Genomic DNA, 12,833 nt, shown 5'->3' with positions numbered 1-12,833 from the left:
GTATAATAATACTTTACTTTGTGTAGGACCCTACATCTGAGGAATATCAAGAGCATTACACAATAACTCATGGTTCCTTTCAAAATGCTTGTGACACAATTTGCAAGAATTATCCTCATCTTAGGGGATAAATTTACGGAGAAATGGCAGCACAAGTTGGTAAGTAACTTGTCAAAACAGCAGGTGACTGGTGAACATCTATAAATTGAATCTGAAAAATTAAGTCTACCAGTCTCCTACCTTATTCACTAAATTGTTCTTATGTTTAGAATTATTTACAATAATATCTTCTATTTGAGGCAGATCAAATACTAATTTGTTTCTTTGCCATTTTATTTGATGGCCTTTTGAAATAAATCATTATTTTACCAAGATGCTTGCATTGTGATACCACTTTGGTACTTCATTATAACCTTGTGTGGTATGAATAATAATATTTGAACAAACTACTGTGGTAACCCAGTCTTTTCTCTTTCTTCTTTTATATATCTCATTCTATATCCCTTTGTTGTCTAATGCTATGCTGTGCTATCCAAGATCCATAGTAACTGCCAGGTGGGATTGATTTGGTGTCAACATTGGAACTTGGATTAGTTATATTGTGTTAAGTCTGCCATGTATCTCTAAGTAGGATGCATTGGTTTGGTGAATGCTTTATAAAACCTTTAACCCTGGAGAAAGCAATAATAGAAGTAGATGCCTAATCTGAGCAGTCTAACAAATAGAGGCGTCTTTAAAGGATTTAGAAATGATTTTTTTTTTCTTTGTTTTTGGTATGCTGGTGTTTTTACTTGATTGGGAGTGAGCCATTTACTTTCCTTGAAAAAACAGGAGTATTGTAGATTTGTTTTGTGGTTTGGGCAGGAATCCTTGTAGCAGGTGAAAGCTTAAGTGGTCTAGTTTCCATCATCTCTTTAGTAAGTATTCTTAGGGTTCTGTGTTCCCAGTGTCATAAAAATTAAAGCTCATTTCTCACAGATACATATGTATATTTATAATTGCTTTGAAGAAATAAATCTCACTTCATAGATACTTACAAGTCTCTTCCTAGGCTAGAAAGCGTATCAAGTACCTGGGTGTGTATCATACCCAAATTAAAGAATAATCTTTAATCAGGTAACTAGTAAAGAAAATCTAATAAGGAACATGTATTCATATGTTGTTGCAAGGGCTTTTTTGTGGTAGGATTGTGTTAGTGAGTAGAAAAGTGGGAAATGTTAGTGAAGAAACCATATTGAAGAGCCCAAGATTTATCTCCTTTTAGCTTCTGTGGGTTCTTTTCATGCTGATGGAATTAAGACAATAATTATTTATTCAGATACATAATCATCTTAATGAATTGTGATAGTTACTTTACATGGAAGAAAAACCTATGCTGTATATAAATGTATTCAATTGGAGTTATTGTTATTAAAAAGGGAATTTTCGGGGCATCTGGGTGACTCAGTTGGTTAAGTGTCTCTCAATTTCAGCTCAGGTCCGTGATCTCATGGGCGTGAATTCAAGCCCCTTATCGGTTCCACGCTATGCATGGAGCCTGCTTAAGATTCATATTCGTTCTCTCTCCCTCTCCCTCTGCCCCTCCCCCTCCTTTCCCGTCCCTCTCCCTCCCCCTCTCCCTCCCCCTCTCCCTCCCCCTCTCCCTCCCCCTCTCCCTCCCCCTCTCCCTCCCCCTCTCCCTCCCCCTCTCCCTCCCCTTCTGCCCCCTGCCCCTCTCCAGCTCATTCTCTCTCAATGTTTGGGAAGTTTCTTGAATATTGGTGGCTCAGTCTTTAAACCATAATATTTAATTTGCATGTAATTATTCTTTTTTCTTCAGTTCTAGGATGGCAGAAATTTAGTTTAGCTTTTCTTCACCTTAAAGAAAATGTTCTAGGGTTCTTTAATGTGTTTTTCACATTATTTTGAAAGATCCTAATTATTTCTTTATTAATATTTAAGCTTAGTTACATTTTATTCCTTTGCTAGGCATCCTCCTATTCTGAAATAACACATTTTTAGTGTATAGTTTTTTCTAATTATAAAAGTATTTCATATTCTTGGTAGAGAATTTGAAAAATACAGGAAAGTAAAAATCAACTATAATACCATCATGCATAGATAAATACTATGGTCATTTAACACTTTTGCTATACTCATATGTTTGTGATTGCAGACTGGAAGTATGTTCTTATATCTCAATTTTTTTCAGTAACAATTGAATAATAAGTATTTCCCCATGTTTCACAATATTGTTTAGGGGTATTGTTAATGATAATTTAATACTTCATCATTTAAATATAGCAAAATTTGTGTTCTCCTATTTTTCGGAGATACATAATATATATGATATATATATAATATAATATATATGCATAATATATATATATCAGTTTAGTCTTTATTTGCATCTCTGTTAATTTCTTTAGGAAAAAGAACATCTTTAATTTTAGCAAATCTAGAATAAAACAATAACCAATTTATTTTTAAAAATTTAAGTAAGCTTAGTTGTGCCTCACCCTACAAAATTGATAAGCTTAGAAGATATTTGTTAATGAAAGTTTTAAAAATGTATTCATTTGACAAGCTTTTGAATATAATTGATGAATATTATTTAAAGATCTAGAAAGGAAGATAAAACAAGCGCAGAAATAAGTAGAAATGCATCTAATGTGCTAAGTGTTATAAAAGGCATAAACAGAACACTGTGTACAGAGGAATAGTGTAGCTATTTGGAATGGAATGGATTGTAGGTGACTTTTTATAGGGAAGATAGCATATGACCTGGAAGGATATAAGTATTTAAAGGAGGAAAGAATGAAGAGGCTTTATAGGTAGCTTAGCTCAAATGGAAATAGACAAATGGGAGACCTATTAAGGGAATTGTAGTCCAGTTAACTAAAATGTCTGAGAATAGAGAGCAAGAAAGTTAGAAGGTAAAATTGAGGTCAGGTTATAGAATTAATCAAGTTAGGGTTTTAATTGGGTGTATATTCACTGATCGTTTGTAATGGGAATTATCAGGTTTTTATAAAGGAGGGGAGAGAATTTGGAGGTAAAGTAATCAGTTAGGCTATAATGGTGCCCCTTTAAAACAACAAGGGAGAGGTGCTTGAGTGGCTCAGTGGGTTAAGTGTCCAACTTCAGCTCAGGTCTTGATCTCACAGTTCCTTGTGTTTGAGCCCTGTTTTGGGCTTTCTGCTGTCAGCACAGAGCCTGCTCCCGATCCTCTGTCCTCTTCTCTCTCTCTGCCCCTTTTCTGCTTGAGTGCTCTCTCTCTCAAAAATAAATAAACATTAGGAAAAAAGCAGCAAGGGAGCAGTTAGATCAAGGAGAAATTAGGGAAGCGGAAAGGATGGATAGGCTGTGGTAACCAAATAGAAGTGAACAGTAAGGGTAAAGAGCAGAGCCAGGTGTGATCCTAGGTTGAATCAGTAATTAATATAAATAGGGAATCCAGGAAGGGGAGGAATGTTAATTGTTTTGTTTCAGCAGCGAGAAAATATTTGGTGAAGTGAATTTTGTTTTGAATTTGGTAACCGTATTCAGTGATAAGTGAGAAATTCAGTATTACAAGTGGGGAGAAAGATCAATGCTAAAGGAATGAGATGTTTTATTTCCTCTTCAAAGTAGGCTAACATTCCAACTATATATTTCTCACTGATTCCAGCCTATCAAGTAATTAACAGTCTGTGAACAATAATTTTGTCTTTTTGGGAGACTGAAGTACCTGGTGATGTAACACCTTTGTAAAATTAAACTTTTTATTGCCAGGGACCATTTGAATTTTATTAATTGGTTAATTTACTTATTTTTGCTTAACTGACACAAACCTATTAATTATGCCTGACTTTATGACTTCCTTCCAGGTTTTACTGGAAACAAAGTTTTTGAAATCACAAGATGGAATCACATAGAAGTTGCTTTTGATTCCACTAATTGATGAAATAATTGTGACTATAAATTGTAAATGTGCTGGCATTTAGGCAAGAGTCCCTAAGAAATGTGTCCTCTGAGATGATGCTGTTTGTTGCTTCTGTGAAAGGGAAATGGGAATGGGACAGGAACAGTCTAAGGCTAAAAGAGAAGCAGAATTAGGAGCATCTGAAAACAATTGGAGCAAAGTTTAGCTGCTTTACCTGTTAGTTATTTGAAGGCTTTGTTTTGTTTTGTTTTGTTTTGTTTTAGGATGGCAGGATGAAACTCAAGTAGAGCTTAGATTGCTTCCCATAATTGGTCCCAAGTATTTATCACTTAGCAAATGTATACTTTGTGATTTCTGATTCAGGGATTGCTTACCTATAGATTGCGTAAGTAGGCTTTCTAACAGAAATGGACTTCATGGACCTACACTTATCTTCTGGAAGTAATTAGGTAAAAGCCTGAGAGGTTGGTGTTACCTCTGTCTGAACATAGGTCTATTTCTGCACTGAGTTGAGGAATTGAGTAAGTCTCTGCAACTGGAAATGTGGAGGGAAGGGAATACTTTAGAAGTTGGTATGATAATGTAAAGGGAGAAGAAAGATACAAACCTCATTACTGGAGAGAAATTTAATGAGAAGTATTATTTGGAATATATTTAGATATGGAATATTGATGTTTAAAAATAATAACGGTAACTACCATTATGTGCCAGGCACTGTGTTACATCCTTTATATGTTATCCCAGAATCCTAAAACCACCCTGCCAGGTACATATTAGCACAGTCTTGCTGTTGAGGGTAAATAAAACTTTAAGACGCTAAATAACTTGTCCAAAGTCAAAATTAAAATGCAATGAAAATAAGAACCAATTAGATGCCAATAATGGAAGAAAAGACACCATTTATAATAGCAAGAGAAAGATAAAATGACCCAGGAATAACCTAAGAAATGTGCAAGACTACTGAAGAAGACCTGAAAGCATTTCTAAGGGGTGCAAAAATTTTAAGCAAATGGAAACCACATTTGTAGGTAGGAATATTCAACCTAAGCAAATCTGTCAGTTTTCTCTAAAATTAGTCAATTTAAGGTGATTGTAATAAAAATACCAAGTGTTTTTTGTTGGGGGAGGGGAGGGAGGAGAGCTAAATAAGTGGATTCTCTTGGTCTTATGGAAAAAATAAAGCAGCTCAGGAAAACTGAAAAATAAGAACAGAAATATGTAACTAGATAATAACATTTTATTTTTAAAGTCTTAATAGTTAAAACTGCCTCACAAGTACGTATCAAACCACGAAAACAATATAAAGCCCAGACATAGACCCAAATCACCTCAAATCAAATGGGGAAAAAATTCAAGTGGGACTATTCAGTAAATAATCTTGGAATAAGTAGGAACATCATCTAGGGAACAAAAAAAATTGGATTACTGCCTCATGCCATGTATATATTTGGGTAAATTCCAAATGAATCAGGTTAAATGTAAAGACTGTGATGATAAATGTGCTCAAAGAAAACATGGACAATTTTGTTTATTATTTTGGAGTAAGGAAAGCCTTTCTGACTGAACTGTGAAGATGTATAGAAAAGTAAACTACATGAAAAAAATTTTGTTAGGTAGAAATCACCGTGTAAACAAGTTAAAAGATGAATGGGAAAATATTTACGACTCATTACCATAAAAAATGCTAATTTCCCAGATATGAAACAGTCCTAGAAATTGATAAGATGAAAACAATCCAGTAGCAACATTGTCACAGGATATGAACAGGCAGTTTACAAAAAGGGAAACATTTTACAAATGACTCTTAAATGAATACTCTTCAATCTCATTCACATTAAGAGAAATGCAGAATACAACACTGAGGTACCATTTTTTTTTACATATCAGGTTAGCAAAAATCCTTAACTTTGATAATATAGTAGACCCTCCAGCCCACATCCAGGGTTTCACTTTCTGAGATTTCAGTAACCCACGGTCATCTGCAGGTCCAGAAGCAGATGTTCCTCCTGATGTCAGAAGGTCAGTAGTAGCCTAATGTTATGTGCCTACATCATCCACCTCATTTCATTTCATCGATAGGCATTTTATCATCTCACATCTTCACAGAAGGGTGAGTACATTGCAATTAAGATGTTTTGAAAGAGGGAGAGACCACATAACTTTTATTGCAGTATGTTATAATTGTTCTGTTTTATTATTAATCTCTTACTGTGTCTGATTTATAACTTAAACATTATCCTAAGTATCTATAGGAAAAAACGGTATATTCAGGGTTTAGTACTATCCATGGTTTCAAAATGGCATCCATTGGGTCTCAGAATATATCCCCCGTGAATAAGAATGGGGGGAATGCTATATACTCTGTATGGTGAGGCTGTCAGTAAACAAGTGTTCATAGGTTGTTGGTGTAAACTGATAAGCATTATGAGGGTATTTTGCTAGTATGTGTTAGAATTGCAAATGCACATACTTTTTCTCCAAGAAGTGCAAGAATATAACTTGTGCTCTGATAACTCCATTTGTGCCTGTACAAAATGACACATTGACATATTACTGAAACATTGTTAATAATAGAAAAAGATTAGAAACGGTCTCGTGACTGTCTGTTGGGAACTGGTAAAATAAATTGTTCAATCAATGTGTTGTAATACTGTGTAGTTGTGAAAAGAGTAAAGGAATTTTCTGTGTACTAATATGTAAAGATTTCTAAAATACATTAAGTAAAAAGAGCAAGGTATAGAACATTGTATAGAAAGCTATATTTTAGATAAAATGTGAAAAAATGTACATTTGTATTTGCATATAGATACGTTAAAATAAACCCTGGAAGAATACATATATCTAATAACAGTGGTTACCTTGGTGCAGAGGTAAGATAAGGGCTGAGAAGTAAGTAGGTTGGTGGAGGACATGGATGGTAGACCTAGATTTCTACTGCATACCCCCCCCCCCCTTTTTTTTTTTTAACAATGTAAATCTATATTATTCTTTAATTCATTTTTTAAAGGGTAGGCTCTGGAATTAGAGTGCTTAGATACAAATTCTGAATTCTGACTCTTATTTCTTAGCTATGTTATCTTGCACATATTGCTTAGCCTTTCTGCACCTAAGTATTCTTTTCTGTTGGGATAATCATATCAAATTCCTAGGGTGGTTGTAAGGATTAAGTGAGATAACACATAAAAGTGAAAAGAACAATGCCTGGCATGTCATGAGTGTTCTAAATGTTTCTTAAAAGAGAAATACCCTTAATATTAGAGTGGGAATTTAACTTTAGGTCTGCCTTACACTGAAGTGGGTTATATGCTATTTCCATATTTGCCTTTACGTAGGCAATACATATCTTTCCATTTATAACAAAACTTCAGGCATTTATTCAACAATTGTGCCTTCCAGCTAATGTCCCAGACATTGCATCAAGCATGAAAATACTTCTTTACGTTTAGTGTTCTATTACCTTGTTGGAGCTCATATTTAAAAATTAGGCCAAAATTTCAAAAAAAAATGTTATGTTTGTGATACTTACAGGTAATGCTATATTAGAGCACAATATAAAATGAATTGGATTCCTTTACCATCAGACTTAAAGATGTAATGATACAGAAAAATAAAAGAATTATAGATGCTTTTTTTGTTCCTATAAGAAGTACGTAAATGGTAGAGGTTAGATTTACCATTTATTTTCAAAAGTTAATTCAGTGATGAATAATTAATTAGAAGATGTCTTAGTCCAGTCAGATCACTGCCATAAAATTAGTATATTGTGAGGGGCTTAATAAATAACATGTATATTTCTCATGGTTCTTTAGGCTAGTCATTCTAAGATTAAGGTGCTAGCAGATTTGGAGTCTGGGAAGGACTTGCTTCTTGGTTCATAAATGGTCATTTTCTCACTGCCTTCAAATGGCAGAATGGGTGAGGGAGCTCTCTGGGAAAGGGCACTAATCTCATTCGTGAGGGCACCATGACTGCAAGACAGAGAAAATCAAGGAAGACAAATATACATATTTCTGAAATTATAAAACTTACAAGATGTGGAGAAAAGAGGAACATTTAAATGGAAACAGTTGTACTGTAAGTTATCCATCTCCATCTCTCCAAAACAAACTACAAAAACAACTCTTCTTTATTAATGTTTCTTGAATTCACTTAGGTTCAAACCTTAGATTCATCTTAGGGTCTGCTTCCTAGTCTGGAACACCAACATTGACTCAGTTGCCAAATCTTACTGATTGATATTTTAGTAACTCTCTGTCTTGTCTGTCTGTCTGTCTGTCTGCCTTTCTTTGTTTCTTTTTTCTTTTTCCTTTTTCTTTTTTCTTTTTTTTTTTTTTTTTTGCAAAAGGCTATTTGACCTTGAGCTAGTTATTTTAAACTCTCAGACCCTTAGCTTCCTCCTATCTCAAGCTAAAATTCTTTTTTTTTTTCCTAGTTAGACCATTACTATCTGTGCAAAAACAATGGCAATAGCTTTTCTGCTGATATCCCTGCTCCGGTCTATCCTTTTTGGTAATTCCAGGTTATTCTTTCTATGGCATATTTCCATTTCTGTCTCTTGAATATTGCTCAGCTGAAGGACGATCCGGTATCATTGTGGTCACTCTTGTAAGAACTCAGATCAAATATTTTGTGCAGTGTCAAGTACAGTTATGTGGCATTCAGTAAATTAAGTTGTATTATTGTCTTCCTGTTATATTGAATTATTTGGATAAAAATCTTCTCTACCATGTCAGTTCTTAAAGGGTAGAAACCTTTAACACTTTAGCTTTAGTACTATAGTGACAACACTATGGTACACACAGAAGAAACCCAGGGGGTTGTTGAATGAACACATGATCAGTGTATTTTATTGGATGTACCATAGGAAGAGAAAATTGTAGGTTCTTTGAATAAGCTTGATGGCCATCAGCTGTGTTCTAACCAAAATTAGAAAACTTAAAATTGTAAGAATATACATGTTTCATATGATATGGTAAAGTGTGGCCATAAGAGGAAACAAGAATGAGGGTTGGAAGAAGTTTATCGTATTCAGGTCCCAGAGAGAGAGGATCAGATGCCACAAAGCCATAGGGGAGAACACTAGGGTAGTCAGGAAGCAGAAGACAAGAGCATGGGGACATCTTAGTTCGTGGCTTTTATTGGGGTTTTCTTGGGAAAGGCAAGACTGGGCAGAATAACAGTTTGGATTGGCTAGTTTGGTTAATTCCTCCAGGCTTTGGGCTAAAAGGGTTGGTTCTTAGTTTCCTCGTCCCTGGTCCTGGGGTGATTTAGGGTGAGGGAGGTACTGGCTTGGTGTGTGAGAGTTAGATAAGGAGATAGTTGGTAGTATAAACTCTGGACTGGTTGGTTTGCATATGAACAGTGTGCTGGTAGGCAAGTTGTTATCTTTAGGAATTAGTCCTGGGAATGGCTATCTCTTCTGGGGTCTGTAAGTCTCTTGCTCCCCAAATGTCAGTGTTAAGAATGCAGAAATCAAGAAAATATAGTTAATGTAATTGGCCCTGTGATGAATAGGTGCCATCTATACCAATGAAGACTCTAAGAAAACACAAAATAAAAACTCTGGTAATATATTGAGGGTTCATTCTTGCTTGTCTTAAAAAGAAAGTTAAAGCAACTGTTTGGTATTTATGTTGGGGACTTTACATTTCAACTTCTTTTCTCTTCAAAGCAATTAATTGCAGTGGTTTCCAGACATCCAGAAAGGACTTTTCTAAAGAAAAATGTTGTAAAGCCATAAGTATTCACAAAATTTTAAGTAATTTTGAAAATAAATTATTAAAACATTAATACCTTGTTATTTAAATGTTAAAAGCACAATAGTTCAATAAATAGGGAAATGTTTATATTTAGTGCCTTTATCTGTGAAGTAGGGATGATGGTACACACCTGCCTCATGGTGTTATGAGGATTAAATGAGATTACATATTTAACATAGTGCCAGGCACATAAGCTCTTTATGTATGTTAACTGTACACCTGTAGGTAGTAGAATGCATGAAAGAGTTATGAACTTGTAAACATATCCATCATAAAGAATTTTGTAATCTAATTAGTTATAACTCTAATTTTATGATATTTTTTATTGTGGGCTGTCAACTGAGACATGTAAATTACTTTAGGTTAACTTTAGATTTTATCTGGGAACTCATTAAAATGTTTTGGTGACTATAGGTTGTATCATTCCAAATTCCTATTGGTAGTAATTTTAGAGAATAAACATTTTCATTTAACTTTCAGTTTCAGTTTTTATTTAGTTTAGACATTTAGTTTTATTTCTTTAATTCTTGATTTGTTTTATATTTTATTGTTATGTGCATTATATTGCAAATCCTTTACAAAGTGTCAATAAACAATAATTTCACTTTAAGAAGAGAGAAGTATATGCCTTGAGTGAAGTAGCCTTGTGGTTATTATTTCTGTAACAAAATTAGTAATATGATTACGTAAAAAGAAAAAAAAAACACTATAAATTATTTATTGGTGCTGTGCACTAATCCCAAGTGATTAATGTCCTAATCTTTAAAAAGTCAAGATCATAGGGGCGCCTGGGTGGCTCAGTTGGTTAAGTGTCTGACTTTGGCCCAGGTCATCAGCTCACAGTTCGTGGATTCAAGCCCCACATCAGGCTCTCAATGCTGACAGCTCAGAGCCTAGAGCCTTCTTCGGATTCTGTGTCTCACTTTCTCTCTGCTCACCTGTGCTCTCTTAAAAATAAATAAACATTTAAAAAAAATTAAAAATCAAAATCATGAAATGCATCAACTACATGTATAGTTATTTAAATAATAAGAGAAGTAAAAGCTACTTGTAGGTAACTAGTATTGACAATTTAGTATTTATTTTTTCAGTATTTTCTCTGCATATACATTGGGGCTGTGTGTGATATATTTTTAAATAAGAATGAAATTATATAATACTTTTAAAATTTTGTGGTATCTTGCAAACTTAAAATTTTTAGAGTCAGTTTTTTAGTGTACTTTCTTTTGCTCTAGTTAGAGTTTTGAGTTATTCGGAGAGAAGGGAAAAGGAAACCTATATTTATAGCAACTAATGAGGCATGGTAGGACAGAGGATTTTGAAACTTAAGCTCTGATAGAATTAAACTTTTAGTAAGAAATTGAAATGGTACTTCTTGAAATTAGCTATTTAACAATGTATATTCCTTCGGACCTCAGTTTTAAATTGTTATCAAATTGCTATGCTTGTTGCTATTCATAACAATATTGTTTTTTAGACCCTGATAACTTGAACAATATCAGCAAAGATTTTTGTTCCCTGTATAAAACATTGATAGTTGTTCAGCCTTTGTTGGAATTCTTTTTTTCTTTCTTTCTTTCTTTCTTTCTTTCTTTCTTTCTTTCTTTCTTTCTTTCTTTCTTTCTTTCTTTCTTTTCCTTCCTTCCTTCCTTCCTTCCTTCCTTCCTTCCTTCCTTCCTTCCTTCCTTCCTTTAAATATATGTAGAACTTCATTAAACTTGACCACATTAAGAGTTAATAATTGTGGGAGTGCCTGGGTGGCTCAGTTGGTTAAGCAACTGACTTCGTCTCAGGTCATTGTCTCAAGGTTTGTGGGTTTGAGCCCCGTGTCAGCCTCTGTATTGACAGCTCAGAGTCTGGAGCCTGCTTTGGATTCTGTGTCTCCCTCTTTCTCTGTCCCTACCTGCTTGTACTCTCTCTCTCTCTCAAAAATAAATAAACATTAAAAAAAAAAAAAAGGATAATTGTGGACTTGGATCAGTTGTAATTGTACTTTCATACCACATAGTCCCTGATTTATGAATGAATGGTGTTTTTAAAAACCAAATTTTTCTTTGCTTATAGAAATATTGCTAGATCATAAGTAGATTTTCAAACTAATCTTTAAAATAATTCTAAGTATAATAATCTATCAGTAATTATATTTAATTGACCTTTATAGTATTTTCTGTCGAAAAATTCATTTGAGTTTTAAATTTGGATGTCAAAAATTTATCTCTACCCTTCATGGCTTGTTTAGCTCTCTTACTTTATCTGTTCCAGAAAGCCTAAGAAAGATATATGTGGGCATTTAACTTAACTATAGATCATGGTTTAAAGGTAAACAGTACCTGACTATACCTTGTTTCTTCTGTTACTTCAGGTTAGTTATTTCCTTAGAGTTTTGAGGGTCATTTATAAGTTGAGGGTTAGCTATACTTGGAAAAAAGCCTTTTATTTTTTCTGATTACCAAAATGATACATGTAATCTTTTTTTTTTTATAGAAATATATGATTTAAAAAGTGGAAGCCACTTTACCCTGACATTCTAAAGCTGACTACTACTATTTGTTTATATTTTTGTATTTTTTATACCTATATAAAAGTACGCAATTCTCTGTATATACAAAAGTTTTGTGGTTTTGCTTTTTCATTTAGTATATTTCTGTTTTTTTCATGTTAGTATACATTCTTTTTAATAGAAGCATCAATTTTTTCTTCCAAATTTTTGTTTAAATTCTAGCTAGTTAACATATGTAATATATTGGTTGCAGGAGTCAAATTTAGTGATTCGTCACTTAGATATAACTCCCAGTGTAGGAGCATCAATTTGTATTACATGAATGTTCCATAATTTATGTACCTACCTGTTATTGGAAATCAGGTTATTTCCTGTTGTTGTTTTTTCCCCAGGTACAAAATGTAATTCAGTAAACATTATTTTATAGTAAATCCCTAAAATGAAAGTTTCTGGGTCAGAGGCATGTATGTTAAAAATTAAAATACATATTGCCAACTTTTATTTGGCTTATATTTTGAAGATTGTTTAGAGAACTATCCTTCGCCAATTCTTTAAATACTTTTTTCCATTTATTTTAATCTTTTGACATGGAAATAATGTAATTGTAAACTAGAAACTTCCAAATTTTAAAATCAATTACCTGTGATTGAATTATTCAAAATAAATTATT

The 12,833-nt window shown here is 33.6% G+C and overlaps 1 protein-coding gene across 8 annotated transcripts in view; it reads left to right on the top strand.

Annotated features, from left to right (window-relative positions):
- The window catches only part of HERC4 (HECT and RLD domain containing E3 ubiquitin protein ligase 4), a 136,150-nt gene that overhangs the window by 6,652 nt on the left and 116,665 nt on the right, over nucleotides 1-12,833 (top strand). The window contains exon 1 of one of the 8 annotated variants that reach the window (XM_019444325.2): nucleotides 27-159. The exons of the other annotated variants lie outside the window; for them this stretch is intronic. Within the exon in view, the coding sequence (XP_019299870.1) occupies nucleotides 144-159 (16 nt within the window). The 5' untranslated portion in view covers nucleotides 27-143. Of the gene's footprint in view, nucleotides 1-26; nucleotides 160-12,833 lie in introns of those variants that run through there. 8 annotated transcript variants of the gene reach the window in all.

Source organism: Panthera pardus, unplaced genomic scaffold (genome assembly GCF_024362965.1).
Source record: "Panthera pardus isolate Hobbes unplaced genomic scaffold, ASM2436296v1 HiC_scaffold_22, whole genome shotgun sequence".
NCBI lineage: Eukaryota > Metazoa > Chordata > Mammalia > Carnivora > Felidae > Panthera > Panthera pardus.
Note: the sequence above shows the minus strand (reverse complement) of the source record. Positions and strands in the feature narration are given on the sequence as shown.